Here is a 26,186-nt window from a genome sequence, read left to right on the forward strand (position 1 = left end):
TTCTCTTGTAATTATCGGATGATATTAGATCTACTACTGCCACAGCAAAATACAGCTGCGAGAACAGGTTTCTGGCTGTAGCCAAGGCTGTGTCATTGCCGGCATAACCCACTTGTATAGATGCAGCCTACACAGACAGAAGGCATTTTTCTATTGATGTAGAAATACCACCTCCCCAAATGACATTAGTTGCATCTACCCTGGAGTTTTGTTGGCATGATTATGTCACTAGGGGTTGTGGTTTAATCAGGCCCCTGACCGGCGTAGCATGCATGTTTGCATATTCCTCATTTCAATTCCATCATAAATCACCATGATGCAAAATGTGCCGGGCGGGGGGGAATCTTTCCCTGTTGACCTTCATTTAGAAGCTCTGAATTTGGTTACAGAATCTGCTGCCACGTGTCGGGCCCTTCAGCGGCCTCTGTGATCACAACATCAGGCTTGCTACAAAGCTGTGGATCTACAGAACCATACTTGTGGCAACTCGGTTGTGCGGCAGTGAACATGGGGGCTGAGGGACACCGGACTGAAGTTTTCAGTTCTCATCCTCAGCTGCTCCATATCCAGTGGCAGGACCTGATCGGCAATGAGACTCTGTGAAGTTGAACCCAGCAACTACCTGCATCAGCATGACTTATGGGGGAGGGATAGCTCACAGGGGAAGGGATAGCTCAGTGGTTTGAGCATTGGCCTGCTAACCCCAGGGTTGTGAGCTCAATTCTTGAGGGGGCCATTTAGGGATCTGGGGCAAAAATTGGGGATTGGTCCTGCTTTGAGCAGGGGGTTGGACTAGGTGACCTCCTGAGGTCCCTTCCAACCCTGATATTCTATGAGTCTATGACTGCAGGTTCGGTGGCCTTGTTGGCATGGATGTAGTGTTAGGATGGAAGACCAACAAATTCCGAAAGTTATTTACCAGGGAATGTTGCTACATAGCTGGTGATCTCGTGGGCTCCACAACATCACCAGTGATGAACAGAAACTGAATAGCCAGCTGAACATCACCTGAAGGATGTAGCCAGAGATCAGTCCGGGTGGTGCTCGGTCTGCAACTAGGCCACATCTCTTTAGGATTTCCCATAATCACAATTTTAATGAGCTAAAGAAATATGTGCATAAGAAGTGATATTTTTGCATGCAATTAACAAACAAACAAACCCTGTTTTTTTGCATATGTCCATCCTACTTAAAAAGACTCTGAGCTGGTTTATTTTTTTATGTTAAATGCTTCCTCTAGGCTTTGTAGTGCCTGTTCTTTGGTTATTTTTTCCCAAACCTGTGGTAGATTTGCTGGCTTAGCATTGTACTTCTTAGCAAACTTATAGTTGAACCTGTTAAAAATGAACTTCCAATAGTCAGAAGTGTCGATGCTGAGATCGGGCTGGATGCGCCAGTCTGGGTAATATCGTCGATAATCTTTATAGGGATGAAATTTCTCTTCCGTTTCTGAATTTTTAAATAAAGCGTTGGAAACCACATCAGAAGAACACAAAGAGTACTCAAGCATTCCTGTCCGTTTGTTTTTGCACTGCCCTAATCCCTGAGGCCGATGGACTGTAGCAAAGTGTTCTGTATGATCCATGCCTCCTGCTTCACAGGGGACTTTACAGAATGGGCACTGCTCCCCGCAGCCAAACACGCAGTTGAAGATTTCATCCTGGGGCTTCATGGACAGTTTGGAGAGTTTGGATTCAAACGTCAACTCATTAAATTCAGCTAAGATTTCTTTTTCCAGTTCGGGAAGGATGGCCTGAACATCAGCAGAAAACTGCATAGGATTTGCCGTGTTTTTAAACCGCACCACTGCTAGACGGTCCTTGGGAATCACCAAGTCATTCTGTAACGCTCCACAAAATGCATCTAAAAAGTCACAGACCGTGTTGGTGCTTTTGTCACTGGGAGACTCCAGAGCAGTCCTGACTTTCTTTATTACTGAGGACAGAATCTCTTTCTCCAGGTGTTGCAACCGTGCTGTCCGGCTGTAGAAATCTAGCAGGTGTCCCTCTACCCAGATTTTGACAAAATGTTCATAGTTATTAATGTATATGATATAGGTGTCAAAGTTTTCATATTTCAACAGCTTCTTCAGGGCAGTGAACTGGAAAAGGCTTCGGTTTGTATATTCATCAAACTGTCCACTGCTGAGAATGTCATCGACTATTTCTAACCCAAGTCTGTTGTTCACATGGTCCACCAAGACAGGTTTAAGACACCAATGACACAAATCCCTGGCCCTTGTTTGGCAGGAATCCTTCCCCAAACAAAGATCTCTAAATGTGGAGAGATACTGAGGTTTTAGTTTCTCCAGATAAAGTTCAGGATCATTTTCTTTCATGAAGCTTGCTTGCATCTTCTCTAATAAAGGAGCCACTTCCCCTAAAATGTGAAGCTTCAGGTCAACTTTAAAGCAAGTGCTCGTGTGAAGTTTCTGAACGTCTACCTCTTGAAGCCTCTTATTGATCATCCTCAACAGATTTCTGCTGTAAATTTCATCATAGTCTGCTTTAGTATCTGCTACATTTTTAATATAATCTTTGCACTGTTCCATTAATGATTTAACAAGTTCTTCTGTTTTATGCCAGCATTCCTGCGTGAACCATTCATTCAGGGTCTTAATCCATGGTAAATCTAAGTATTCCTTTTTCATAATGAAAGATTTTGTTCCATAATTCAATAAGTTGCTGTTTTCCTGTAGTTTTAGACTGGATGAATTCTCTTGCTTAGCCAGGTCCTCTCTCAGCAGCAACTCAATATCTTGATAAATTTGCTTTTCATCCAAACAGCCCAGCCGTATTTTTGACACGGTCTCACTCCACATTTCTTCAAACTCCATTTCCAGTTCCTTGTTGTCTGCTTTGTTCTCTCTCATTTTACAGTATTCCAAAAGCAAGTCCATTTCACCTTCGATTGTTTTTATGCACATACCCTGAATAGTGTTTTTCTTTCGCCATCCTTCACTGGCAGTCACCAGATTGGAACAAATGACATGTGAATAACTTGAACTTTGAAGAGATAGTGGAACTGAATTCCTAACAAAATATCCCATGTTCTTTACAGCGGAAACTGCCAGTTTTGCTGTTGCACTTTGAAACCACTCCAAAATCCTGTGTGATTCATGGCTCAGTTTCTGCTCAGTCTCACTTGTTAGGTTGGTCAGGACACAAGCATCTAATTTAGCTGGTGGTTGATTCTGGAAGAAAGTTTGTTTTTCAGTTACCCACAGATTCATCTCCTTGCGGAACGCCCATTCCCACCCTACAGACTTTGCAGATATCTTGGTGTAGGCTTCAGTTGTGAAGGGGTTTCTAAAGCTGAAGAGGAAGTCGTCATGTCTCAGAGCATTCCACAGACTCTTCACCCATTCGATAAATTGGGGAAGGTCTTTGGGAACGCTGTTAAGTGAATGTTGTCTTACAAATTCAAACAAACATTTCTTTAGCCCACACACACTCTCACTGTACCCAATATTCACTGGTGCCATTGGAGGGTCCCCATGCCACAGGCTGGGGATGTACCAATTGTGTTTCTCTGGATCATAGTCCATAATGTCAGAAACCGTAATTTCTTTCTGTAGTTTTTCCATCTTTGCTGCAGCTATGGTCATTTCATTCAGTTGCTCCACAAGATACTTCCTGTCTCTCATTTTTTGTTCATAGGCAGCCACATCACTGACGTTCTGATGCACAAATTGGCAGCTGGGCATGTGCCCCGTTTCCTCCATTCTGAGAAAGGCATGGACCACAATTTGCAGAACATCCTGCATTTCGGTGGCGTTCTCCATAGCCAGGTTAACGATGGTTATGTCACTCAGTCCAACCGCCAGGGTAGCTAGCTCATTGTCATGTTGATAACTATCCTCCAGCCTGGCCAGTTCAGGGGCTTTCAGTCCTTCTGTGTCTATCACCAGGATGAAATCACAGCCCAGGTCCTCCCGAAAGTTCTCTGCCACTTTAATGAGTGACATGAAGGCTCCTCGCGTACGTCTGCCACTGCTCACTGAAAACTGCAGGCTGAACATGGTGTTGAGGAGGGTGGATTTTCCAGTGCTCTGCCCTCCCAGCACCGTCAGAACCAGCATTCTGGACCTTCCCCCCAGCTTGGCATGGAGCTCAGTCAGAACATCTGTCATCCATTGCAGTGGGATGTTGGAGGCATCTCCATCGATCAGCTCCATGGGAAATCCTTCCAGCATCAAATCAGCTGCTAACCTCGGGAAATGAATGAATTTCCTTTGAATTTTTGCCATTTTGCCTATCTTCACCATTGAGTGTTCAGCCTCGTAGAACTGCCCCAACTCACGCAGGAAATGCTCCACTCCTAGAGAACTGACAGAGATGGATTCATCCAGTTCTGGTAGCTTTTGTTGGTTAGGTTGCAAGTTAGGATGGTTCCCCTTAGCAATGCCATCTAAATTAAATTTCATGCATTTCACAAAGTAGAATATTTCCATTTGAGATAGTGTTCCTATTCCATTGATAAATTTAGTCAAACCGTCAGTAAGGTCACATTTATTCTGCTGTGTACGTAACTCCAACAATTTCTCTTTCAGCCTAGATTTATATTCTTCTGTGGGGACATCCCCTTGTCCTTTCAATCTGCACATTTCTCTTTCCACGTTGCTTAAGCTCTTCCACAGGTCCTCTTGCAGTTGCAGTATTTGCCTCTTGTAATTTCCAACATCTTTTATTTCTGCCGTGATTTCTTTAACGCGGTTCTTTGCTCTCTGACATTCCTCACAGTCCTCATCCAGCTGGATTCCCAGTTCACGTGCGGTCACAGCCATGCCTTCCATATTCATGTCCTTGTGATGATCGTTCATTATACTTCCTATAGCAGAGCACAACTTTTCCATGAATTCCTCTTTCTTGGTCCCAATTTCTTTCTCTAGGACATGTTGTTTACTCAGTTTCAGCACTGGTGCTAATTTGTTAAGGAATTCCTGAGTTTCACTCCGTTTGCCAGACTCGTAATTGAGGATGAAGTTGTATTTAGTGGCTGATCCCTGCAGAGATGATAACAGCGCGTATTGTCTCTCGTTGATGCTCTCAGTAACTATGAACACTGCTGAGGAGACCTCTGTTAAAAAGCTGAACTGCAGCCAGTGGGACTCAATGTCTCCACGCAGATTTGTAACTGCGACGGGCTCTGGGAAAAGATCTGAATCCTCGATTCCAGCAGGGAAATACCAGGAAATCTCCACCAGCCCATCTGCGATTTCCCGAGGGACATTCCCGGACTCCATGTCCCGATGGATAAAGAAATCGTTGTGCTGTTGGGAGGGGCTGAGAACCTCATTGAGGAGTTTGGACTTGGAGAAGCTGCAGCTCCCCATCCGCACAAAGGAAACGGTTGGTATTTTGGTGAGTACCAGGCTCTCCTCTCTGAATCCTCTGCTCTCTGCCAGGGAATGCGGCCTCCACTTCCTCACAATGTCCCTCATGGCCCACAGCAGTAGGGTGCCCTTGGGGGTGTCGAGGGCAGGTAACAGCAGAGGGAGGGCAAACTGGCACATGGACATTTTGGACAGGATCTCCTGCTGTAGGAAACTGTCTGAGCAAAGCAGCACGGCACAGAGAACATCGAGGGGGTGCAGAGAAGCTCTCGTGTCCATGTTGCTATGATGAAGAACATTACTACCATTGCCTTGTTCCCCGTTCTCCTCACTGCTGGCTTGGTCACCAGGTGCTCCCTGCCCAAGGCTTGTGTTTCTGGCTGTCCCATTCAAAGCTATGACCTTCCTCATAAAATGCCATGGTAAATCCTCTAATGCCTGAGGAGTCCAGTTCTGTAGACTTTCTGGATTGATTTCCTGGAGATCTCTCAACGCCAGCTTTGTGCTTCTGTGCTGCTCCATCTTCAGAGTGGACAGGAGGTCCTGGAGTGCTCTCCTTCTCTCTGCAGAAAGAGGTTAAAGCATGAGCAGGTTTCAGAATCCATCTGGTATTAAATATGCCTGTTTTGAATGTGTTTATTCAGACATGTATCAGTCAAGTGGTGGGAATTATCTGTTTGCAATCCCTGCTAACGCAGTCTGGCTCTTTTTCCTACACTAGGACCTGGAACACATATGGAAGTTTGGGTCTGCTATAGCCTCCAGGCTGTGGAAACTGGGTTCTTTTGCATAGCCAATGGAGAGTCATACTTTTAAATCAAAGGTCCCAGGTTAAAGCTCTGCTAACAATGACCCAACCTTGGGTGGTGTTCTGAGTGCACTTTCTGTCTTAATTTTAAATCTCCCCTTTCTTTATTTTTCTTGGGAAGGGGTGTTCAGAGCAAAAAGATGCATTTCTTGCCTGTGTTTCTTAGGCTATGTCTGCACTACCGGCTAAATCGATACAGCGGTGTTGATTTAGTGGGTCTAGTGAAGACACAGTAAGTCAATGGCAGAGTGCTCTCCCGTCAACATCTGTATTCCACCTCCCTGAGGGGCAGAAGCTATGTCAACGAGACAGGATCTCCCGTTGACATAGCCTGGGATAGAAACCACTGTAAATCGCCCTAAGTTACATCAACTTCAGTTACGTAACGTACGTAACTGAAGTAGCGTAACTTAGATCAACTTTCAGCATTTGTGTAGACCAGCCCTTAGTATGTGAACATACGTTCCCTCTTACATGAACACTCTAAGAAACTGGCAATTGACATACCAAAGCCTTCCTTCTCACAATTTCATTCTATTCAAATTATGGACAGAAGTACTGTTTATCTAGTGCTTCAAAAGGCATTACACTGACTCTTACTGTTACACGATTTTTCCATTAAAATAAGAAACATTCAAATGTATTTGGTCTCCATGCTAGAAAATGGTTCCTGAACAATTAAACCACAATCCAGCAGCTGATGATATGCTCCAAACAGCTTAAAAACAGGAAAAAAACCCTAATTTCTGCTTTACGCTACAGTTTGCTTCCCAAAATACACTTACAACAGACAGCCACTACTGCTGCTAACCCAAAGCAAAACACACTGAGTTCCTCTTCTAGGCCTAGACCTTTTCCATTCACGTGCACACAGAAGCGGGTGGAGAAAGGGAAGACAGTTGCCTTCATGTGACATGCTCTATTTTACTTCACATTCATGACACCTTATGCAAAGCACATAGATATGATCATACAGTCAAAGCGAATGTGATGAGGGTCACATCTTCAATTAAGGAGTGATGCGTATTCATACCTTGAATAAGGGTAGAGAAATTTGTGATGCTGTCTCTCAAACTGACCCACATCTGGGGTCTCATGCCCTCTTTTTTTGCTTCCTTTTTACCAGTAGAGAGCGCTCTTTGTGATGAACTGGGGGGAAATTTTTGTCATGAAAGCAAAACAAAAGAAAAGTCTGAATTCAAATCAGTTGGGTCTTGCCCTAACTTTTTCTGGCCCTGAGATGCTTCCAATGAAACATGCAGTTGGAAATTTTGCTCTCTATCCTCTTATTCCAATCCTGAGGATCCATGGGCCTTGAAGGCTGTTCCCCAGGTGACCTTCGCATCCTGGCTATCATCCGGCAACTTGTTAGTAAGTGATGAGCTGAGAATGACTAATGGAACTTTAGCCCCACCAGAGGCACCGCCCATGGGAATCGTGACTGGAGGAGAGGCTGGCCGCACCGATTGGTCTGGCTGAGCTATTTAAGCCAGAAGGAGACACAGGAAGTTGTCTGTGCAACTAGGTAAACTCCTGGCTAGCTTCTATGTTGGTCTCTGTCTTCTTGCCGAGCCCCTGCACCCAGCTTCCCTGCCTTGCTCCTGATTCCTGCCTTCCAACCTTGTTCCTGATACCTGCCCCTGGTCTATGACTCTGGTGCCAGCCTGACCCTTGGCTTGACGCCCGACTCCAGCTCTGACCACTAGGTCTGACTGTCCAAGTCCTAGTTGTGATGCCAACCATGAAATCTCTTCCCAGTTTCTCTCCTAAGTTCCTGAACTATAGAAATGGCCGTGTTTAGCCTGGAAGAGCTAGATGCTCACCAGATTTCACATGGGGGACTAAGTCACCTAACTTTTAGTTTAGGTTCCTACAACCAACCTTTTAGCACACCGGCATTCACAGAACCTCTGCTCAGCTGCTGCCTTATGCTGTAGGTGCCTAAAATCCCTGAGGTGCCCAAGTTTCCACCAGTAAAGTCCCTGAGGCAGCTAAGTTTCGGCAGCTGGGCCCGCGCGCAGACATCTACATCTTGATGCTGCCCGGCAGCTTTGTGCCTGATTCACAGACTCAGCATTCCCCTGCCTAGCTCGCCCAGTCTGGTCAATATGCTAAAGCATATCTACTGGATCAAACCTCTTGTTATATCTAATATCCTAGTAGTTAGCTCACTCTCTTAAGATATAAAAGACCTGAGTTCAATCCCCGCCCTGCCAAATGACTTATTGGCTAAAATAGTTGGGAATCAACTAATACTGAAAGTCATTCCATAAATGTGTTTAACTACAGAGGAATTACCTACCTTCAAGAAGAGCTTTCCTCTCCAGCTCTGCACCTTGCTGAGTGTCTGATTCCTGCTTGGAGTTTAAAGCATCTAGCAAAAAAAAAAAAATCAGAGAGACAAACACATATTAGTACTATGTTTATATAATTTCTGTGCATTTTCTCTACTGACCTATGTGTATCTGTGCATTTTCTCCCACCTTTGGTTTTATTAGGAAAAATCTGAGCATGATGAGGAACTGTTTTAAAGTCCATGAAAATAATCAGACACAAACAGGTCACAATAGGGAGGTGGAAACTGCTCGTAGAAGACCACACCATTAACTTTTGGTAAGCCAAAGTTGGAAACAAGCCACACGACGACTCAATTTTTAAAATTTTTAAAAAGCATTGTCTAAAAGTGCAGTAAGTTTCAGATAATAGGCAAGAAAAGCAAAATGAAAATAAGAAAAATATGCATGTTACATTGGAAGGTCAGGATAGTTGTTTCCATTTTAGAGATGGGGAAACTGAGGCACAGAGCTGGGACGTGACGGCAGAGCTGTGAGTAGAACCCAGACAGTCGTGATCCCATGTCTAGGTCTCTTTCTGGTTCCTCCCACAATGAAAAATTGCTCAAGTGCACAGGGAATCACCTGTGATTGATTAGTTTAAATGAACCCTTTTAGGCCCAGCTCCTGGCCCTGTAAATTCAGCAGCACAAAATGATTCCATCTGCAGTTTCTCACACATGGACTTTATTCTGAGGAGACAAGCCTGGAGGAAACCAAAGAAAATGTTCATAAAATATTCCCTAACAAAGTTCTGCTGTTTTTTTCTTTTTGAAAAGTCACGAGCCAGATCCTCACATCTGGCTGCTTGGCTGGACCTCTAGATATAAGAAGGCAAAGGTGATGTAATTTCACCTTTACCCTACCATATTCCAGTAGCCACTTCAGTCCCTGGTGTAAATGAGAGGAGCCTTTAGTCTGCTCTAACTTGTGCCAATTTATAGCTGTCCCTAAGGGTCCTTTATTGTGGGATTAGAATTCAGGAAAACGGATGTGTCCCTGGCTTTACACCCTTTAGATACTAGTGCTAGTCTAACGTTTTCATCTGAGTTTAATTTAATTGTTTCTCTGAGATAAATAGAACCTTGTCATGTCTATAAAAGAAGCACCAATATATTTTGACAGATCTAGAGTAAGTGGGAGTCTGGATTTGCCACCTGGTTCACAAAAATCCAGTTTTATGCTGGTGCTGCTCCATAGATTTCAGTCGTGAATCAAACACAAGGTCTCTACATTCCCTTCAGTGTCCAGGAGACTTAAGGAAACAACGTCTAAAGCAGGGGTGGGCAAACTACAGCCCAGGGGCTGCATCCGGTCTTTCATACATTTTAATCCGGCCCTTGAGCTCCTGCCGGGGACCGGGGTCAGGGGCTTGCCCAGCGTGTGCCAGGGCTCTGCGTGGATCCCAGAAGCAGCAGCATGTCCCCCCTCTGGCTCTTTTGTGCAGGGGCAGCCAAGGGGCTTCACACGCTGCCCCGCCCCAAGCGCCACCCCCGCAGCTCCTATTGGCCACAAACCACGGCCAACGGGAGCTGCAGGGGCAGCACCTGTGGACGAGGCAGGGCGCAGAGCCACCTGGCCACGCCTCCATGTAGGAGCCGGCGAGGGGACATGTTGCTGCTTCTGGGAACTCCTTGAGGTAAGCGCCTCCCGGAGCCTGCACCCCTGCCCCCCTTCTGTGCCCCAACCCCCTGCCCCAGCCCTGATCCCCCTCTCGCACTTCAACCCCCTTGGTCCCAGCCTTGAACACCCTCCTGCACCTCCAACCCCTCATCCCCAGCCTCACCCCAGAGCCCGCACTCCCCGCTGGAGCCCTCACCCCCCCACACACCCCAACCCCCAATTTCATGAACATTCATTGCCCACCATACAATTTCCATACCCAGATGTGGCCCTTGGGCCAAAAAGTTTGCCCGCCCCTGATCTAAAGTGCTGTTCTCTGCTTGAGAGATGAAAAAGAGAAAGAGAGAGAGGGAACTGGGTGTGCTGAATGCATCAGAATTGCCTTGTTAATCAGGGAATATCAGGCCTCGGGAACCGTGGCTACATTACAGTTCCCACCATAGCAAGCACAAGTTGGAAATGAAACCTCTGTTGGTTAGATAATGACCCAGGCACCCGGGGAAGCCTGGATGAGCTCCTGGACCGAGAACCAGTGAAAGGAAAGAGCTGCACCCATGGGTGCTGACTCCATGGGTGCGCCGCGGCTCAAGCACCCATGGGGGGGAAAAAATTGTGGGTGCTCAGCACCCGTCAGCCACAGCTGTTCCGCAGTGCCACCAATCAGCTGTTTGACGGGGCTGCCACTCAGCTGTTTGGTGGCTGGGGGAAGCACTTGAGGGAGGGCAGAGAGCAGCCAGTGGCGGGCAGGTGGGGGCCTCGCGGGAGGGGTTGGAGCGGGGCCAGGAGGAGGCAGAGTGAGGGAAGAGTCTCAGGGGAAGGGGTGGAGTGGAGTCAGGGCCTCGTGGTGGAGCAGGGGTGCAGCACCCCCAGGGAAGACTAAAAGTCAGCGCCTATGGCTGTAATGAAAGTCAAGAGAGCGTTTGAGGCACAAAGAGGTCAGAGGGGATATTTCTCCCGCTTGAAGAGCTTTACACAGACTTGTCAAGGGGAAACCATTAGAAAGGAAAGAAACTGCAGCCCAGATGTGGCCTGGCAGGAAGCTCTCCATTCTGGAGCCAGTGGGGAGTGAGAAAGGAAAGCAAATCCAGAAGTGAAGAAATATTCAGGGATGGGGGCTGATTTTTCCTGGGGTTGCCACTTACCATTTCCTGTTGCCTTGGCGAGTTGCTCTGCTAAATCCCTCTTGTTTATTGATTTCAGCGCCTCCACGGTCACCTCCACCGCGTAATCTCCTTCGTAGCAGCTGATCAGCTTGTCAGCGAGGTCGATGACATCCACTTTCTTCAGTGTCCCGCGGCCGATATGTTCATATCCCTCCTTCAGTGGCATTTCGTGCAGTTTGAACTTGAATTTCTTCAGTTCATCTTCCTCCAGTTCCTCCAGGGTCTTCAGCAGATGATCTCTCAGGGTCTTCGCCATGCTGCCTCCTTGGAGGAGAGCTATGCACCCTGCCAGGCCAGGGCAGAGAGAGTCAGGAAACAGCTGCACGGCTGCAAAGGGCAAGTTTCTTCCTGAAGCTCCGGAGAGCTGAGAGGTTGTTTGTTTAGAGACCAAAAAAAAAAAAAAGAAAAAAAGCTGAGAGTGCAAAACCGAAACTAGAACTGTACGGCACTAGGCTGACAGCAACCCCCCTCCTTTCCCTTCTCCAGCTCCCCCCCCCACAACCAGCTCTGTGTGTTTGATTAATATCCTCTATGCAGATTCCAAAACAAGAGCCTGGTCCCTTGTCTCCAATTCTGCTGGCAACATCTTGCACCAGCATAATAACTGCTTTCCTATTCTTACACACGCCCCCTTTCCTTTTGCTCTCTGTGGTAGATAAAGACACTGATGATTTGAAACCAGCTTTGTCTCTCTCATATGCAAGTTTTTCACCATTGATTTTAGTGACATTATTCCTGATTGATGTCAGTGCGATGGAGAGGAGAATCAGGCTCAAGGAAAGTTTGGAAGCTGGTGAATGTTTTAGATCAATGCTCTGGACCAAAAATCCAACAGAAGGGAATGGAAATGGAAAACAAAGGATAGGACTGAGTCTAAGTCCAGGTTTTGAAGCTTAGCCAAGATGTGAGGCTGTTTGTCTCAGTACAGTTTGATAAGAAGCAGGGTCTGTGACTGCTTCCTGTTCGGAACCTGCGGAAGGAAGATGTTGGGAAATCAACAGGGGATGGTCACCAGTCAAGGTGTGCAGGGCCGTTAAAGTGGGTCCTACCGTCAAGGTGGGCAAGGTGCAGTGAAACAGGTTAAGTCAACGACCCGGGCTTCCCTTGCTGTGCTGGGGTGATTAATGGGGTGCCTATCTTCCTTCTGTTCCCCCACAGACCCAACCTTGCCTGTGAGTGCACACACCAAAATTGCTACTTAGTGATTGTTATGCAGGCCTGGGTGGATCACTGTGGACAATTTACCAACGTGAACATTGGCTGGTCAGGAAAAATCCCACGATGCTCCGCTTTTTAGACACAGAGGACATTTCGACAGGGTGAAAGCCTCTCTGAATAATTCATAAATTCCAAGGCCAGAAAGGACCATTGTGATCATCTAGTCTGATCCCCTGCGTAACACAGGCCAGTAACACAGGCCGATGAAGTGAGCTGTAGCTCACGAAAGCTCATGCTCAAATAAATTGATTAGTCTCTAAGGTGCCACAAGTACTCCTTTTCTTTTTGCGAATACAGACTAACACGGCTGTTACTCTGAAACAGGCCAGAGACCTGCCCCAAAATAAATCCTAGAGCAGATCTTCTAGAAAAACATCCAACCTTTAAAAATAGCCAGTGATGGAGAATCCACCACAACACTTGGATCAGTTGTTCCGATGATTAATTACTCTCACCTTTTTTAAAATTTGTGCCTTATTTCCAGTCTGAATTTGTTTAGCTTCCAGCCATTGCACATATACTGCAAATATGTTCTTAAAGTCTGCACCTGTGTGTTGGTCTCCAGCAAAGGTGAAAACCAGAGTTTCTGTCACACAAGAGATATTTATCCATCTGTCTGCTGACATATTGTTACATTGCACTCCATATTCTTTATGGAAATATGCTTATGAATATGACATAACTGGAATATGCTTTATGCAAAATGAGTCAGTAAGATATCATTGGAAAAGTTATCATCTACTGAATGTGTTCATCCTATTTGCATGCATATATCATTCTTATGTCTGAAGTTCGAAATATGAAGTGTAAAACATGTTATTAATGTAGTTATGCCAAGTGAGGGCCATTAATGATACTTCAGGAACTTGATGACTCTTAAGCAAGAAACAATTGGCTGCGAATGGATTTGTTTCCCTGTAAGTCTGTGGGACGCCTGTGAGGAGGAGGGGCAATGGGGGTCCCTGTGAAGATGTGTCTGTGTCACCTGATGCTGGAATTTTATTTTTTTCCATGAGGCATGGAAGGAGGAGGCCTGGAGGGTCTAACTCAGCGAGACAAAGTTAAGGGGTGCCCATTTTGGCAGAAGGGCTAGACTCAGTGGTATTTCAGCCCATCAAGTGACAGTCCCAAGGGGGTCCTGACGAGAGAACCTGTCACACATGTAAATTGAATATTGTCTCATTCACAGTGGGTCCCTTATTACCAGTCTGAACTGAATGAAAATGAAGGATTGTGAGGACATCAAAGAAGAGAATTCTAACAGGAAAAGACAAGGAGCGGGGAAGGAAAAACCCTATCTGGAAGAATACTTCAAAGGTTTGCTCCACTATATCTGGGAGACAAAGATGACAAGTTGGCACCCTTCATGGAGAAAGAAAACGGACAGTACTTTTGCTTGACTGAAAACACTGAGGAGACCTTTGGGTGAGAGAAACTTACTTACTAGTTAAGTTTAGTCTCTAGATACTGCGTTGTGATTTTGTTGTATATGTACCATTTATTTCCAACATTCTTACTCATTATTACTTGAATTTCTATATCTTTGATAACAGTCATTCCTGTTGTCACTATAAACAGATCTCAGTGCTGTGTTGTTAAGCAAAGTGCTGGTCCTGAGTTGGATCTTCCAAGCTGGTGTGTTCAGTTCCTGTGGGAACAGCAGGCCGGGTAATTCTGTTCAGTGGATAAGGGGCTGGACACTGCAGGGAACGCTCCGAGGACTTGGGGGTTGGTGTCTGCCTATCTCCAGCCATACAGAGAGCAAGGCCTGTGGAGGCTTGGAAGGCAGTGCTGGTTGTGCCAGAGGCTGGTGGTTTCGGGGAGCTGATCCCCCAGCAGACAGACAAGACTGCTTCATGCTAAGGGCAGACAATGGAAAGTGGGGACCCTTGGGGAGCGTCACACATGCTCTCTTTGGCCTTTCCTACTGGCTGGCTAAGGCGGCTTCTCTTCTCAGTTTGCTGGGTTTTGTGCATCTCATTCATAGCACCTAGCTCTCCCCATGCATTGCAGAGGTAGGGTCGGCGCCTAACTCAGCATTGTCAAGTCCGGTGGCCAGGTGGCTAAACGTTAGGTCTTGCAACACTACAGTCCCTTTGTAGATCTAGCCCATAGATCCTTTGGCTCTCAGGCCATTGCCTACACTACAAAATTAAGTTGACCTAACTTAATGTCTGCATACAACCACTTTAGTAATTACGTCGCTTGTGTGCGTCTACACTTGGCTCCTTGTGTCGGTGGTGCACGTCCTCACCAGGAGCACTTGTACCGATTGCACTGTCAGTGTGGGGCATTGTGGGATGGCTTCTAAAGGCAGTAACAGTCAATGTAAGCAATGCAGTGTCTCTTTGCTGACACTGCATCAGTATAATGTTGTCGACCTTGACCCCATGCCGCTCGTGGAGGTGGAGTTATTAAGGCGGGGCAGCGGGGCAGTTACGTCGGCGGGAGCAAAATGTAAGTGTAGACATTTCCATAGCTAGATCGGCGTAAGCTGCCATGCATCAGCCTAACTCTGTCGTGTCGACCAGTCCTCAGCCAGATCCTTCCTGCATTATCCTCCAGGCAACTTAATCTGTGTCTCTGGGTTGACCAGCTCAATGTACATCCTACACTAGCCCAGGTCCTTGTGGGCCCAGGAGTCTCCATGCCGCAGGTAGTTGCATATGTCTGTTATCCCTGCCTCGCTCTCTGTTGGAGATGGAGGAGGAGTGAGGGTAGCAGGGTAAGACACCCCTGTTTCTTAGGTCTGTGTGTTAACTTCAGTGGAATAAATGGGCCCCAGAGTCAAAGGTGTTAACAAGTGACCCCGTCATTGTCCAATACTAAACAGTTAAACATCGTCCGGGGTTTCCATGTTGGGTGAAAGAGAAATTAGCTGAGCTGGAGCTGCTGCTCTTGCTGTTAAAATCCAGTCCTGTTTCCTTTAAGACAAACAGATGCAACAGGGGAGAGAAAAGAACAGCCAAGATAGAAAATGCAGCTTCTGTATCTGGTGTTGACTCTCACGTCAACCTCACTACTAGAAAAACCCAGTCCTGGCACACGGTCTAGCCACTCTGATATCTGGCACACTCACACTAGTGTTGGGCCGTTTAAGGTATTGCTTTTAGCTGCCTCTCTGCTCACGGGCTCACAAAGAGTGCCGCAAAAGATACAGTCTTGGCCAGCTAAGCCAGACTCTTATTAAAGAGGAAGCAAAAAGGGAGAATGAGAGGAGAGAGAGGAAGGAGGAGATCAGGTGAAAGAGGAGGAGCAAGAGCAGGAGCTCAAGTGTCACATCCCAGGTGGAGTTTGGGATTTAGCTGGTGGAGGTGGCAATGTCATTTGGGTCCCTCTAGCTGGCCTGGTCTAGTCAGGGCATCCATCAGGATCAGGACGATGAAGGTCCACGGGTGTCATGGTGGATCTTGGGAGCCCAGAGATGCTGGGGGTTGGTAGCCATGATGGTAAAGTTTGCTTCTTCCAGTTCACTCGCCTTTACCATTTTGATACCCTGCTCCTGAAGCCTCTTTTGAAAGTACCCAAACAAGGGGTGATGGATGAAATAACGCCTCCCCTCATTGTTTGTTCATCACTTAGGCCTAATTTCCAACACACCAATTTTGGCTCATTCATTTCTGATTCTAGTCTCCTCTTGTTTATTCGTCATGGTCTCACCACAGCCCTTAAGGACATAAATCCACACCATGTAGAGGTCAAGCACAGGAGTTTATTACGTACAGCGCTGACGGAGTGTCACCTTGCTTATTAGGCTCAGAGACACTGTCAATCAATTGATTACAATGGAATATTTGGATTTTCCATGGGCGGGGGAAAGTGATGGAGTAGGCAGTCCCGCTTCCCTGGATAGGTCTAGCAGCAAGACATGATAGCACAGTAGCCAATGGTCAAAGATTGCATAATGTTTCCGCCCATGGTCTCAAGTTGACAAATTAACATTTAACATTTAATTAGTACTTTAATAAATGTATTAGTATAAAATATATGTTGAATTTTGATTTGGGGTCCATAGGAATGAAGTAGCTCCTTTGATTGTCCAACAGATACATATCTAGGGGTAAAAGCAAAGAAACAGTGAAAGTATATGGCAATAAAGATTGTCTTTCAAGTTGTTGATTTGTGTTTTAAGGCAGGCATTGGTCCCTGGGAAAGGGAGGTGGGAGGAGGCCATATCTTATACTGACATGCTTGAAACTTTCATAAACTCAAGGTTGGGTGTGTGGGAAGAACATCTCCCTACAGAAGAAACTAACACAACAGAAACAGGGCTTCTTTGTTCTATTTGCAACTTTTAAATAAGACACAATTATTGCCCCCACCATCTGGTGTTTTGCTGACCAGGCAAAAGCAAGGTTATCTATGGTTATTCTGCTTTCTTTTAGCTATTGCGAGGACTCTGATCTCTTGACCAAACTCTGGACTTTGGGCCTGTACACAAATCCATATACCAGGTTATTACATCAGCAATGGATTTTAACCCTTCATGTTTGGACTAATTTAGGCTTTTTGTCTTTAACTGCTGGTGATTTTTATAGACAATTTGATGTAACAGGCTGAGATGAACTGTTGTTACCGTAGACAACTAAGAGTACAGGTCTCTGTGCAACAAAATGGAGCAGCAGAGAAGATAAGGCAAGAAAGGAGAAGAGAAACTACGTGGAAAAATTCCTAGGGAGATGGTGGCTACCATAGTGTATAATGGATTACCTGCAGTGCAGCTGGGGATTGTGATAAAGGGGCTGCTATAGTGTACGATGAATTGCTCCTGAAAGACACCCTGTGGTCTTTCAAGGCGCTGGGTGGAAATTCTGAACGGGTGCATGGGCTATTTCGTAAGCAGGATGGGCCTGCCACATTTTGCTAAAGAAACAACATCTTTAAACACAGAATTAGGGCTGCATGCGAGTGATATTTTTGGAAAGATACATGCTGTGAAGCTTGATCAAAATGACTTGCAATAATGGAAAAACATATATAAACAAAGTGATGTGCAAAGCATTCCTGTCATGATGATTTATTTACTGCAGAGCTCTATCACAGAGAAGAATATTGCAGAGAGGCCGGCCGGCCGGCTTTGTGGCATAGGACTTGTGTGACCTTAAGTAAGTTGTTGAATCCCTTTTCCCCCTCTATGTGGATAAGACTTCTTCCTGTGTCCGTTGTGTCGATTTGGATCATAAGCCCTCAGGGCAAGACTTGTCTCTTACCGTTTATGTGCAGCACCTGACAAAAAGTGTCCCCAAGGCACTACTGTAATATAAATAATGATATCTAGCCTGATCTTCCCTGCTTCTATTGGAGCAGCCAGAGAAGTGGGTTTGAATAGGCCAAAGCCCTGAATTGGAAGGGTGATATGGTGTTGGAATCTTTCCCAAAGAGAGTTTTTCTCCTAACTCTCTGTCAGGCATTTGAGTTAAATATGGATGCACAAAAAGCAATCAAAGAGCAGTTTAAAACAGCCTAGGGTGACCAGATAGCAAATGTAAAAAATCGGGATGGGGGTGGGGGGTAATAGGTGCCTATATAAAAAAAACCCCCAAAATCGGGACTGTCCCTATAAAATTGGGACATCTGGTCACCCTAAAATAGCTTGACTTAAAAATCACTTCCCTCTTTACCTCCACTCCCACGGTTCTTGTGATGTCATCATTCTACTAATTTCCCAGTCACCAGTAGTATCTTCCAAGGTAAACAAGGCCTACATTTTTAATGCAAAAAACAAGAGTAATGAATAAAATCACCCATGCATCCCACAGGAAACATGCTCTCCCTGCCCACTGAATGCACACACTCTAAAAACACATATACTTTTAAGCCTTTTTTGTTTATTAAAAAGGCCACAAATGCATTTCCTTTCTTTTGTGGGTCACCTTTCAGTTACTTGTCTTTCTGTCCCCTGAGCTTGTGTTTCAAAGCTACATGCTGAATCTTCACATTCTACCACAGCACAGAACCTGCACCAGCAGATGGATTAAATGTTTGTATCCCGGCTGCTTGGAGGGTTAGGATTGCTGCCCTCAGACAGATTCCTCAGGAACCAGAATGAATGACAATAGCTCCACCTCTTTTCATTTGCAACTAGAATCTTTGCTGTTTCCTGTGAGATTAGGGGGCCTGATTAGTGGAACTCCAGTTTGTGTGTGTGCATCTACTGCCCCCTATTGGCTGAGATTTTATGTGTGCATGCTAATAACTGATGGTTATGCATATAAAAAACAAAACCCAAAGCAAATTTCCCTACTGGAAATGAGATGTGTGGGGAATATTGTAAGGAAATTAATTAACAGAGCCCTCCCAAAGTATTACGCTGAGAAGGGAAAAATCAAATGCACAACTACAAAATGGGGAATAACTGGCCAGATGGTCATGCTGCTAAAAAGGATCTGGTGGTGATAGTGACTCACAAATTGAATTTGAGTCAAGAATGTGATGCAGTTGCGAAAACGGCTAATATCATTCTGCTCTGTATTAACAGGAGCGTCGTATGTAAGACAGGGTAAGTAACTGTCCCGCTCTGCTCAGCCCTGGTGAGCCTCTGCTGTAATATTGTGTCCAGTTTTGAGTGTCACGCTTTAAGAAAGATGTGGAGAAAGGCCAGAGGAGAGCAACAAAAATGAGAACAGGTTTTGAGAACCTGACATATAAGGAAAGGTTAAAAAAACGGGGAATGTTCAGGGTAGAGAAAAGAAGACTGAGGGGAGATCTGATAAGTCTTCATCTGTGTTAAGTGCTGGTATAAAGAGGACAGTGGTCAATTGCTCTGTATGTCTGCTGAAGGTAGGACAAGAAATAATTGTCTTAATCTGAAGCAAGGGAGACTTAGGTTAGATATTAGGAAAAACCTTTCTAACTATATGGATAATTAAATGCTGGAACAGGCTTCCAAGGGAGGTTGTGAAGTCCACATCACTGGAGGTTTCTAAGAACAGGTTGGACAAACATCTGTCAGGTGGGTCTAGCTTTACTTGGTCCTGCCTCAGCGCAGGGGGCTGGACTTGGTGACGTCTCATGGTCTCTTCCATCCCTACATTTCTATGATTCTATGAATGGACCAGATGTTAGGGAACAAACAGAAAGAAACTGGCTAAAGCAGGGACTATGAGCCATCTAAGCATAGAAATAGGCTGAATTCAACAACGGGGACTGGTGTCTCTGGGACTCATTCCTTTCCCATTCTCCCAGAGAAGCTGATGGTAAACTGCCCTTTGATTTCAGTGGCACAGGCCTTCTTGTCCATAGTTTCTGGGTAGGAAGGAAGCGGGTAATAATATCTTGCATAGGTGCCGACTCCGGTGGTGCTCCAGCCCTGGAGCACCCATGGAGAAAAATTAGTGGGTGCTTTGCACCCACCAGCAGCCATGCTCCCCACACTCCCTCCCACCTGTGGCCCCCGCTGATCAGCTCCTCCCCTCCCTCCCAGCGCCTCCCGCCCGCCGCAGAACAGGGCTCAGCTCCTTCCCTCCACGGGCAGCGTCCTGCTGCCACTCGCACTGGAATCCCCTGATTCCCCTGAGGTGAGGCTCCTTGTGCAAACAGGGCTGGCTTAGCCCAGGAGCAAGCCACCCTGATCCCAAATTACCAGCCCTTCCTGAACCCCCAGACCCTGAGCTCATCCCTTCCTAATTGGAGAGGGGCGGGTCCCTCTCCAATCCCCCAAGCCTGAACTCCCTTGCTTGTCCTCAGAGGGGTCAGCTGTGTCAGTTTAACTGTCACTCCAGGGACTTGCCCAGCTCCCCTCTCTCTTCGGGGCCACCTGGGCCCTCGTTAGCCTCAAGTCACGTGGGCAGGAAGATCGTTTGCATAAAGGAATGCTGGAGAAGCCAATCAGGAACCAGAGAGAGGTTTTAGGGGCACTCCCCAGGGGTCCTGTGGCTGGAGACATGTCTATGGCCGCCAAGCCTGTGATGCAAGGAGTCAGGGCAAGGAGCATTGGGGTCCCCATGGCAGAGAGGGATACTGGGAAATGGACCAGGAAACAAAACTGCATCCAAGAAATGAGGGCTCAAATTGGGACAAATGAAAAAGGGGTGGTGCCCTCCCAACCTCTGCCTCCAACCCAAGCTATGCCCACTGGAGACACAAAAATGAGATACAGCCGATTGCACATGGGTTAAAATGTGATCACACAAGCTCTGCAAGTCTTTGGTTTATTATAAGAAGCTCTTGGGTCTTGTGACACATGAGACAGCCCAGTGTTTCCACTTCCATCTGTCTAATGCCATGTTTCTCACTCCATTATCTGTCTCCATGGCAGCAAAATCTTTCTTAATGGTTTTCTTATATGACCTCTGTTGTCCTCCTCTTTTCTGTTTTCCTCTAGGTGGACTCTAGCCAAGGGCTTATCTAGGAATACTGTTTTCTGACATCCATAAATTTGCCCAAACCAATTCCTCCTTCTTTCTCCAATCATTGTCTCTACAGTCTGTTGACCAGTTCTTTGTTACACATCAGCCTTGGTTACATTGTCCCACCAGGGGAAACAGAGAATTCTTTGCAAGCATCTCTGATGGAATGCGTCAAGTTTCCTGTTGTGGGCTTCTAGCATTTTCCAGGTTTCACGAGCATGTAGCAATGTGTGGGCCACAAGACTATTGCAAGACTATCTTGGTTCTTCCTATTTTTCCAGATATTTTCCAATCTCAAAAAAGTACCACTTGCCTTCCCAGTTCTTGCTTCCACCTCCTTATGGGGTTGGCCACCAGCATTGGGTATGCTTCCTAGATACACAAAGTCGCTAATCATGCCGTATTCTTTACTATCAATCACATGCATGCCATCATGGTTGACTCCTCTTTCGACTATCATGACTTTCATTTTCTTTTGGCTAACTCTACGTTGGCATCCTCACATCTGACATTGACAGGAGCCTTTTTCATGGCATCTTCATCTGGGTCCCTCAGAGCAATGTCACCCGAGCGATACACGTTTGGGCAGGCTGGGTTGAGGCTGCACGGGGAGGGGAAGGAGCTGAGGGTGAGCTTTCGGAATGAGAGAAGGGACCAGAGCTTGGGGCAGAGCTAGGCCTTCACTGGGGTTGGTGCTCACTTTTATTACAGGAACTTATCATGTCTGCACCAGAGTGAGCACAGTGGTCTGGCTGAGACTCCAGCTGGGGAGGAGGTTGTGAAGTTGTGATGTGAAGCTTGTTTAGGTTGTGTGTGTTGGGGGGAAGGGGACTGTATTCTGTATGTTTCTTACTGTTTGGTGAAAATTTTGCTGGTGGGATGGGGAAATCTGTGTAATGGCCCCCACACAGCAGGAGTTCTCCTCTTGGTTTGTTCCTCGGGTACAGATATAGGGATTGTTCTACTGTAGCATAGTGTCCAGTCCTGCGGTTTGACTCTCCCTCTTAGGAGGGTGGGTGCATGCTGTTGTATTAATTTAGATGGAATATATGGGCTAAAGGTGTCAGCATAACCCTGCCAATTGTCTGACATTTAAACATGTTAAACAAGGCCTGGGGTTTGGTAGACAGAGACTTCAGCCTGATTTGTACCATGGCAAACACACAACAAAATTCATGGCAAAGGTGAGAAATGTATTCACTGAAACACACACAAGGAGAAGAATCAAAAGGCGATAAAGAGCAGTGAAAATGAAATGGATTGTGTACGTAAAACAAACAATCAAAACCTATCCAATTCTCTTTTTGGGGACTGGATACTGGTTAAAGGCTCTTATTCAGTCAGAGAGTCCTTCTTGTTGGGGGAGAAAGGGTTGGTTCTGTTGTTCAGTTTTGAATCATGAATGAAAGTCACTTTCTTGCTTTAAACAAAACAGACCAACACAGAATGGGGAGAAGAGCTAGGAAAGTAAAGATGAGGGAAATTCGGGTTTTGTTGATGTTCTCAGGACACAGGGCAGCTGGTCAGTCATGGATGGAGGCTTTGGGCTGGCATGTTGGCCATGGCACCTGTTGCTCTGGAGTCTCCTGTTCACCTCCCCCATCAAATACATCATCTGTTGGTCTGGTCAGGTCCCTCTCTTTCATTGGTCCTTCACAGTCTGGACAGAGTGGGAGAGACCATTTCATCTCATCATGCTGGTGCCATGCACTGCAGTTGATTTCACGATCAGATGAAAAGCCCAGAGGGAGCGACAGGACAGGAGAAAGGTGGGGGGAGGGGAGGGGGAAGGGCAGAAAGGAGCAGACGAAGGAAGGGAAGAAAGAGCAGGATCTCCCATATATGAGGTTGGGGTTCTCTCTGGTACAGCAACGTCATGGGTCCCCATTGGAGTACCAAGGTCTGGTGTCCCAGCAACAATCGTGTCGCGGTAGTGGTGATGGTAAAAGTAAAGTGGTTCTTTTGTTCTCCCTCTAAGTCTCTTTTTAAGAGCTCCAAACAGGTGGTTGGCAGAATAATCCATCCTCATTATTTCATCCACCCATTAGGCCTAATTTCTGACACACCAATTTCAGTTCATTGATTTCCAGTCCTCTGCTCCTCTTGGTTACCACTCAGAATCTTAACACAGTCCTGGAATGGTGTCAGTAGACCCTCTGTTTACATGAAGACAATCTTTCTGTTCCCCCTCTCATCTTTTCTTAAACAGTTTGATATCACAGATCATTGTGGCAATGCATGAACCTTTACATGCTTTTCACTATGTCGGCTAATAATTAAGGTAGACCCTGCTAGGCCCCAATTATTACAGCAGGGCTCCTGTAGAGGTTACTCCCAGTGGGATTCTGAGTGACTGAAGAAAATGCAGAAAACATCAGGGAAGCCGCACAAGGGATGGGGGATGGCCACGGATGCAGTTTTTTGGCGGGGATTGCTCCCCCCCAAACAGAGGTGCGGCATGCGTGGGCTCATGGGTTATGTCCTGCTGCTCCCCATCGTTTCTGCAAGTGCCCAGTTGAAGGAGGCTGTCTTGGCTCTGCTGACTCGGCGGATGAACGCCACCGCCTGGGTCCGAGTGCAAGTCGTGCTCCCCTTCTGCGTGCTGGGAGCCTTCCTGTTTTCTGTGGAACTGTGACTGCCCGCCGTTGTGCTGGGTAAGGGGGTGTGGAGGAAATGAGGGAAGGGAGACTGAGGAGGTGGAGGGAAGAGGTAGTGGGGAAGGAAGGGGGTGGAATAGGGCAGGGGGAGGGGAATGTGGCAGTGTGGGGAGGGGGATGGAGAAGAAAAGGGGATAGGGGAATCGCGGGAGAAGTGGGAGCCCAGCATGAAGCATCCCCTCAGTAGCAAATGGGGCTCTCCCATTAAGCAGGCCCATCAAACCCTCACCCTGACAAGCCCTACCCCCCTGCACCGGGACTCCTTTGACAAGCCCCCCTCACCCAGACCTCCACCCCACCAAGCCCCAACCAGCTGCACCTGGACCCCCACCCCATCAAGCCCCACTCCCCTGGCTCCCAGACCCTCCACTGAGCCCCCTTCACCCAGACCCCCCCGCTAAGCCCCATCTCCGCACATCCAGATCCGCCTGCTGAACCCTGATCACCTTCACCTGGATCCCCTGCAGAGTCTCATTGTCCCTGCACCCAGAATCCCCACTCCCCAATGAGCCCCTGGGCATCCAGATCTCCCACTCAGCTGCCCGCACCCAGATTGCCCCGCACAGAAACCACTCACACCACACCTGGATCCCCTCACACTAAGCCCCTCCACATTTGGATCCTGCTAGGCTGAATCTGTCTGCCCACACCTGCTGCATCTGGTGCAGAGAGGCAGGGCCCTGGGGTATTTCTGGGGCAGGCCTGGCCCTTGCATTGTGGCAGGGTCAGGGGCAGCATCACTGTCAAGTTCCCGTACCAGGGAAGGTGGAGGCTGCAGTGTGATCTGCCACCTCAAGTCAGCCAGTGGCCTGTGCTCCCCACTGCCATGCTGGAGCCACATTTATGTATTGACAAATAAAATGTGCACAATTTTAAAATATTGTGCACTGACTTTTAATTTTTTTGGCGCAGAATTCCCTCAGGAGGCGAGGTGCATGAATGTGAACTTGGGACCCACTTCCCCAACTCTGGGCCTCCCCCGCCTGACAAGAGGCATCAGCAACAGGATTTGAGGAGTTTCAGTAGGGACCGTTGGAGCCCTCTGTCTTCTCTTCTGCTACATTTCATCCTAATAGATGAAGGACACTTGGGCTTCTTAACCTGCTCCCCCTGCTCTTCCTCCAGCTGCAGCAGAGTAAGGCAGGGATCATACAACCCAGGCAAGTACCTGTGGAATGGAGACTTCTCTGAGTCCAGAAGGATCTGGGTGAGTGTTTAGGGCAGGGGTCTCAAACTCAATTTACCATAGGGCCAGTGCCAGGCCTCAGATCCTCCCAGCGGGGCCACTAATGTCACTGAAGATGGGGTTCAGAAAAGAAAATGTTTATATTGTATTTTTTGTTTCAAATTTATTCGAAATAATAAAACTGTCATACAACTTTATACAATTCTTCGCCTGCCAGAGAGTTTTTAGCATTTGCCAGACAGCGGGCAACGCTTCCGTTCTGTCTGTTTGTTGATGTTTGGCCTCTGTGACTGAGCAGTTGAAACCTTCAGGATTGCAGCAAGGTGGCCGTCAGCGAGTTGTGTTCGGTATTTTGACTTGTTTATAGTCATTGTGGGAAAAAAGTGATTCTGCCCGGTGACTAGTGATGGTAGCTCTGTCCTTCTCCCCCCAGCCAATGGGAGCTGAGGGGGGGGGTGCCTGTAGCAAACATTGCCGGCAATGTGGCTGAATGTGTCTCTCCTCCGCCGGCCGCAGTGGGGAGGTTCTCTGGCCACAGATGGTGCACGGGCCGGGACTTTGAGACCCCTGGTTAGGGTCTTGCCTTTGGGACTGTGAACTGAACTGCCCAGGCCCGAAGCAGAGATGTAAATTTCACGGGGATGGCTGGAAGCCAAAGACCCTAGAGTTTTAGTTTCAATTTTGTTTCCTGAACTTGTTCTCAATTTGCAAAGATTTTTTTTCCCCCAGCCAAGTCTCTGGCTCTGGGGGCCAGTTTGTGGCTCCTTCTTGTGCAGCCCTATGGCTTGTGGCATGGAGAAGACTGTGACCGATCTCCTGCTGGAGACCCTGGAAGAGCTGGGGAAAGATGACCTCAAGCGATTCAAGTGGAAGCTGAAGGAAATCAAGGTCGAAAACCAGTATAACAACATCCCCTGGGGCAAGCTGGAGACAGCACGTCCTGTGGATGTCGCCAAGGAATTGCTCAACTACTATGGGGAGCATTACAGGGTGGAGGTGACCATTCAAGTGCTGAGATCCATCCACCGGAGAGACCTGGCAGACAGACTCACCAAGGCAACAAAAGCTGGTAAGGGACTGACCAAGTTCCTTCTCCATACGCAGGCTCCCATGGGCTTTGGGATTCTGCTGCAGGATCTAAGCATCGTTGTTGCAAAAATATCACAGATCTAGCCTTTATAATTGCTTAAAAATATGAACTGTGTGTGGCAATGTCTGCCCGAGTCTTCAGACAACCTGGAACAAGAGCATTGAGGTTCATCTCAAAGCTGCTAGTGAACCCTGATGTCTGAACCCTAATGACAGAATGCCAACATTGTTAACTCTTTAGGTGCTGATAATTTTAGGAGAAACATACAGTGAATCCCACAATCCTTCATTACCTCTTACCACCGTAGAAGCCCCCAGTGCCCCTTTCCCAGCTGCCGAAAGCTGCAACAGCATCTGCAGTGCAGCTGTGTGATTTCAAGGCGAAGTTATGCGGCATATTGAAAACGAACACTTATAGGGCAGGGT

General features: G+C 47.0%; 1 protein-coding gene, 1 long non-coding RNA gene and 1 pseudogene across 2 annotated transcripts; 1 reads left to right on the forward strand and 2 right to left on the reverse strand.

Annotated features, from left to right (window-relative positions):
• On the reverse strand, positions 1-11,518 carry LOC125638094 (up-regulator of cell proliferation-like). The gene is made up of 3 exons (XM_075129176.1): positions 11,242-11,518; positions 8,446-8,517; positions 1-5,898 (listed from the first exon to the last, which is right to left on the reverse strand). The coding sequence occupies exons 1-3, from the start codon at positions 11,516-11,518 to the stop codon at positions 1,211-1,213; spliced, it is 5,037 nt and encodes a 1,678-aa protein (XP_074985277.1). The 3' UTR covers positions 1-1,210.
• The window catches only part of LOC125638095 (up-regulator of cell proliferation-like), a 25,445-nt pseudogene continuing 10,766 nt past the window's right edge, over positions 11,508-26,186 (forward strand).
• Positions 16,175-18,758, reverse strand: LOC125638108 (uncharacterized). The gene is made up of 3 exons (XR_007357151.2): positions 18,354-18,758; positions 18,102-18,181; positions 16,175-16,534 (listed from the first exon to the last, which is right to left on the reverse strand). It is a non-coding gene; the product is annotated as an uncharacterized LOC125638108 (long non-coding RNA).

The sequence above is a fragment of the Caretta caretta genome, chromosome 6 (genome assembly GCF_965140235.1).
Source record: "Caretta caretta isolate rCarCar2 chromosome 6, rCarCar1.hap1, whole genome shotgun sequence".
Classification (NCBI taxonomy): domain Eukaryota; kingdom Metazoa; phylum Chordata; order Testudines; family Cheloniidae; genus Caretta; species Caretta caretta.